At 38.2% G+C, this 6,483-nt stretch overlaps 1 protein-coding gene across 1 annotated transcript; it reads left to right on the forward strand.

Moving 5' to 3' along the window:
* Positions 1-1,176: 1,176 nt before the first annotated feature.
* Positions 1,177-2,118, forward strand: LOC101623047 (olfactory receptor 10K1). Its single transcript, XM_004688064.1, has one exon. It carries the CDS (start codon positions 1,177-1,179, stop codon positions 2,116-2,118), a length of 942 nt encoding a protein of 313 aa, XP_004688121.1.
* Positions 2,119-6,483: the final 4,365 nt, after the last annotated feature.

Genomic DNA, 6,483 nt, shown 5'->3' on the forward strand with positions numbered 1-6,483 from the left:
GCAGTGTTCTTAATTAGAATTGTATGGATAAAAACTGGGAAGATGAATTTGTAATTAGGACCTCTTTGACTCTTATAATATCTAAAACTGAGAACCACTGGACAAAGACACCAGTTTTCTCACTTAAAACTTAGTGAAAATTTTCCACTTGGTCTGTGCACTACAGTCTTAATTGTGGCAATTTCCCTTTCAGAATTCATCACAAATGAACTCAAGGTCCAGTGTAGACATGGGTGAATTATGCTTATAATTCCAACAACCCAGGTTCTTTACCAAAGTCTACCTTTGAGAAACAGATAACACTGTTTTTTAAAAATAAACTTGACTTCTAATTAACCCCAAGACAGTGTCTTCAGGGGAGCAGATCTAGCCTCAGGAGTCCAATGATACATGTTTCTAATAATCACATCTCATGCTGGTCACCAGGACTTCTAAAGATAGTGACTTCGGCTGGAGAAGCTGAGAGTTCGAATGGATCAGGAAGGCTTCCTCTATTGATGTGGCTGAAAGCTTCTGGCTCGAGACAGACTCATGCTATCCTGCTTTTGTGTCCTCTGGTCCTGAATTTGACTTAGGGTCTACTTTCTAGGGGATCCTAGATACTAAACACCTGCTTCTGTCTGAATTAAAGAAGAGCAACGTAGGTATTAACTGAACACGGGGATATTGAACCAGCCTGGGGCTTTCTGGGACCTAGACCTGAGTGATGGGTAGTGCTGTGGGCACACTGAGCAGACCAGAGAGGGCAGCCTTGTGAATGGCAGGATTAAGAAGGAGAACCAGAGGCTGCGTAAGAGTGGTTGAGTGTCATCCACATTGTTTTCTGAAATGCTCTTGATGATCACACTGGATCATTTTTGTAGATTTTCTTTTCTTTTCTTTTCCAGATTGTTTGACTCATGGATTAAGTGAAACAGATATCTAATATTTGGCTAGAAAGATAAATGTTTTAGTCTCAGAAAAAATATTTTAACTGGTTGTCAGTTATTTTATTGCCTACTTAGCCTCAATTCTCATTTTTTCAGGCTCTTTTGAGAAGGAATGAAGAAGCAACCTCACCAAATCTCTTAAAATGCCTGCCACCCTCAGACTGTCTGAATTTCCCATAAATTTCTACTCTCCTCCCTGGATCCTGGCCTTTGTCTCTGTCCCTGGCTCACCTACATAGCAGTTTCCATGGAGCAGGTCAATGAGACCTCAGTGAGGGAGTTCGTTTTCCTTGGCTTCTCCTCTCTGGCCGGGCTGCAGCGACTACTCTTTGTTGTCTTCCTGCTCGTCTACCTGTTCACTCTGGGCACCAATGCCATTATCGTTTCCACCATTGTGCTGGACAGAGCCCTTCACACCCCCATGTACTTCTTCCTTGCTGTTCTTTCTTGCTTTGAGACATGCTACACCTTCATCATTGTACCCAAAATGCTGGTTGATCTTCTGGCTCAGAAGAAGACCATCTCCTTCCTGGGCTGTGCTATCCAGATGTTTACTTTTCTCTTCCTTGGCTGCTCTCACTCTTTCCTGCTGGCAGCCATGGGCTATGATCGCTACGTGGCCATCTGTAACCCTCTGCGCTACACCCTGATCATGGGGCCTGGGGTGTGTGGGGGACTGGTGGCTGTCGCTTGTGCCTGTGGCTTCACTGTCGCACAAGTCGTCACCTCCCTGGTATTTCATCTGCCCTTTCATTCCTCCAACCAACTCCATCACTTCTTCTGTGACATCTCTCCTGTCCTCAAGCTGGCATCTCACCATTCCTACTTTAGTCAGTTAGTTATATTTATGCTGGGTGTGTTTGTCTTAGTAATTCCACTGCTACTTATCCTCATCTCCTACATCCGGATTATTTCTGCCATCATAAAAATCCCATCAACTGTTGGAAGGTACAGGGCTTTCTCTACCTGTGGCTCCCATCTCATTGTGGTGACTGTTCATTATGGTTGTGCCTCTTTCATTTACTTACGGCCCAAATCCAATTATTCTTCAAGTCTGGACAGCTTAATATCTGTGTCTTATACCATCCTTACTCCATTGTTCAACCCAATGATTTACAGTCTGAGAAATAAGGAATTCAAATCAGCCTTTAGAAGAGTAATGGGCCAGATGTCATACCCTGCTCATTAAAGAGCCAGTTTTAACTATTCCATTAATTACATGACTTTATGTGTTAGGCAGCATATATTGTGCTTTCACACATATTCTCATTTAAGAATCTAGCATACTGTAACATAAGGACATTTTACATATGAGAATGAGGCTCAAAGAAGTTAAGACATTCCAGCTTTCTACTCTTAGTGATAAGCTAAGAAGACAACACAGGTGTGGGAAAAGAATTCTTATTTCTAGGACAAAGTTCATTATGTTTCACTGTTCTAAAAATTGAGCATTCGAAAGCAAGTAAGTAAACTGGTAAAAGCAAAAATACACCCAAACTGTCTCGTGGCAAGGAATAGCAGAAGAAAAATCTGACTCTTCTTATATTTAATGCTCTGAAGTCTTCTTTTTCCTTAAGAAAGCCAAAGTTGGTATCCTCTGTTTGTAGAAAAAAGTAGAGGTTCTTTTTGGTTCCTGATTAGCCTCCCTCAACCTATTTATATTGAGATGTTTTGGCCTGTGGGATTCTTTTGTCCATTTGTTAAGACTGGAACCTCATAGATTTTCTTCCCTATATATGCCTATATCAATTTCCATATTCATATCTCTATCTGCTTATCTAGAGGTACCCATATCCTTCTCATTCTGTCTTTGCTCCTCATTCTTTGACCATCATACCTATTTATTCTTTTCACAGTAACTAGTAATATTGTAGAGATGCTCAAGTATCTCAAGGAATCTGAACAAAAGGACAGAAATAGTATCAATTTGGTCAGAATATATTATATGTGTCATATATATATAGTATTAAATAATTAGTAATATTAATATGGTCAGATTAATGATCAGAAACTCCATCCATGGAAAACCCTTCCAAATAACAGCCCTGCAACACACAATGAAGCCAGGACTCTTCCATTAGCAAGTTTTCATCTAGTCTCTGCCCACCTTTCCTGAATGATTGTTGCTAGAGTTACTACTATTAATATCAATTTTTCATATGTGTGTCTCTGTGCACTTTGAGCTATTTGTTGATACAAAAGTGCCACTCTGTATCCTGCCATGTTTTCTCTTGGGCTGCATCTTCTCCTTGCAGCAGTATCTCTCCTTTATTTAAGTTGCAATCTCCTACTTCAAGACAATCTCAGCTACCCTCTCACTTTTTCTCTGAAGCCACTCTTGTCTCTATCACACCTTTTTTGTGACATTAACTTCTGCCTGGTGCTCTCATAACACCCAGACCCATTTTTAGTTATATCATTTATTATTTCAACACATTTTTATTTGTTATGTGCTAAATATTATTTCAGCTACTGGAATCAGTGATAAAATATGCATGATCTCTGCTCATATTGTTATAAGGTCTAATTTGGGAGTATCAGTAAAGAAATAAATCCAGGGGAAAATAATTTACTACAAGTTGAAGCCTATTTTCTAAAGAAGATGCATGTAGTTACTAGGGGAAAGGATATGAAAGAGGCAATAGTAAAGAAAAGATAGTACCAGTAAATTAATTTAGATTAAATATGTAGTAGTGGTGATAAATCCTTGGAATTGTTGTGTGCTCAATATCTTGAAGGGTGAACAGTGTCACTTATTAAAAATTATGTGTGGAGATCCTTTTACAACAGGGGCAACAGGTTAAAATGTCCTGAAGCAAGAAAGGTCAGTAGAAGTTGTTTTTTTTTTTGTCTCTACAATGAATTTAAATTTCCTGCTGGCAAGGATTTTATATTAAACACAACCTTAATGACCCAGCTCCTTGTGCCTGGAGCCAAAGGGATGTTTGTGTTAAGAATAACCTTATCTATTCTGCCTTCAGCCTTGCTCAGCCACCTTTTTCTCCCAACTTGGTGAATGTCAGCTCACTGAACACCTGAAAGGGAACAACACATTCTATTTTCTTTCTTGCACCATGTATTGCATTGACCCACAACTCCTACAGATTCTACTGACTTATACAGTTTTTAATCATACCCCTTCCATTTCTCATCTTGTCTTCAATTGCTGAAAGAACTTCAAAACACTGTTAAGAAGGATTTTTGGAATTAACTCAGGCTCTTATTATTCTTAGGCTGGTTCTTATTCTTATTTTTCCACTTGTATGATGTCTTGCTCTAAATGTGGTAGAAGGACAGTATTGCAAGAGGTGTTCTAGATAACATTTTGTAAGGTGATTCTAGTGCCAATCCTAGGGATTAATGGCTGACTGGAAACATCATTGTTAGGACTAGACTGCCTATCCTGAAGACTCTCATCTATAGAATGGACTTTGATTTTCTCTTGTTTTCATTGAAACTATTCAGGATTAATTTACTTTTCATCTGTTCAACAGTTATAGTCTTTACTAAATCTTTTCAAGTATTTAACCAAGTAACACCTTTGTTAATAAAGGGAGGGGTAAGGTATTATTAAGTCCAATCCTAATATTAATAACATATTTTATAGAATATACCATATATTGGATTCCAAAAAAGAAAGAGACTGCCAGAAATTTCTGTTTCAGACAACATGGAACTGAAAGCCTGAAAATCTAATTTGTTGATCTTTCTTGACATTTGTTTAATCATTGAGTGAGTAGTATGGCTTGCTGAGCCTCACTCTCCATATCTGTAATAATAACATGTTTATGTTGTCTTACATATTACAATATAATATTATGTTTTAAAAATATTTTTCTTAATGTATTTATTTTACTGAGGTAACATTGGTTTACAATGCTGTATATGTTTTAAGGGGGTAGGTTCACACTTCCTCAGATAAATGGCACCATACCAATCCACCACCAACATACCCACAGTCCTTAGTCTAGACCACTGGGCCTCTTCCCTGATTTGTTTCTACAGCCAACCTTCCTCCCACTGTAGTAGCTTCATTCAATTCTATAATTTTATATGTAGGGCTTGTTTTTTTCCAGGTCTTTTGTTTTGTTTATATTCAGGAAAAGCATGCACTCCTCACTGTAGCACTATTTACAATAGCCAAGTTATGGAAACAACCTAAATTCCCAGTAACAGAGGAGTATATTATAAAGATAAGGTCTATACCCACGATGGAATACTACTCAACTGTAAAAAAGGTAAAAGGTCTTGCCAACTTGCAACAACATGAATGAAATAGAGGGGATTATGCTAGGTGAAATAAATCAGAAATAGAAAGTAAATGCTGAAGATATCACTCATACAAAATGTCTTGTTTAGGCCCTCCCTGATGGTGCAGTGGGTTAAAGGGCAGCACTGCAAGCTCTAGCCTTAGCCGCTTCAGTGTGAGTTCAATCCTCTGCCTCGGAGGTGACCCGCATGGTGCTCACCTCAGCAGTGTACTTCATTGATCTACCTGTTCTGTTCCCCAGTCTGGCTCTGGTGAATCCTGTCACTTGCCCCTGCACTTCTGGCCTGTACCCTAGTTCTGCATGAATAAATAAATAAATCCTTAACAACAACAAAAAATGTCTTGTTTAAATTTCACAACAATTGTTGGCAATAGATTGACAGTCCCACTTTTCAGTAGTTAGAAACTACTAGAAACTAAAAATAGAAAGTGGAAGTAATTAGAAACAGATTTTTTTGTCTATGTTATACTCACAGGGGAAAGAACTGTAAAGCAAACCATGAACTGACCTGACTCTATGTCCTCTGTTTTAAACTAGTTTGCCATCCTTCCTAGGCCGACTTTGTTTATCCAAGCCACATGTCTGAGAAAACAGCTGTAATAGTTATTAGAATTTGTGAGACAATACAAATTCACTGTTTTTTGCTCCCAAACATGCTTGGTTATTTTCATGCCATATTTTGGTGAATGTTAACTCCACCTACCAAGGAAACCAAATCATGTACATGAACGTCATCTTCATTACTCATTTCCCCCATCCCTCCAGCCTCCTCACCCCCTTTCATACCATACACATTAAATCAGTCATTAAGTCTTTTAGATTCTACCAGCACTTTCTATAATTTTCCCAGTAATGTCCTCAGAAAGTTTCAAGAATTTATGTGTTTTCTATCTTTCAGAAAATGCCAAAACTCCCAGTACAACATCATTTTTCCATTTTTATCTCAAATTGTATTTTTTTTTTTGCTTTCTCTATCTTTCAAATACTTATCAGCATTATAACAGACTACTGAAGTCTACACATTCTCTTACCACCATTTCTAAAATTAGTGTTGTGGGCAAATGAGAGGGTCAAAAAGATGTGGTATACCCGGTGGAATTCTACTCAGCTCCAAAAAGAGAAAATCACGCCATTTATGGCAATGTGGATGGAACTGGAGGGATTATCTTAAGTGAGACAAGCCAGAAAGAGAAAGAGAAATACTGACTGATATCACTTATATATGATATATAGACAAACCAAACAGACTCAGATAAAGAGAAACTTTAAAAAAACAGCCCTTG

Source organism: Condylura cristata, unplaced genomic scaffold (assembly GCF_000260355.1).
Source record: "Condylura cristata isolate star-nosed mole 26May11 unplaced genomic scaffold, ConCri1.0 scaffold00024, whole genome shotgun sequence".
Taxonomy (NCBI): domain Eukaryota; kingdom Metazoa; phylum Chordata; class Mammalia; order Eulipotyphla; family Talpidae; genus Condylura; species Condylura cristata.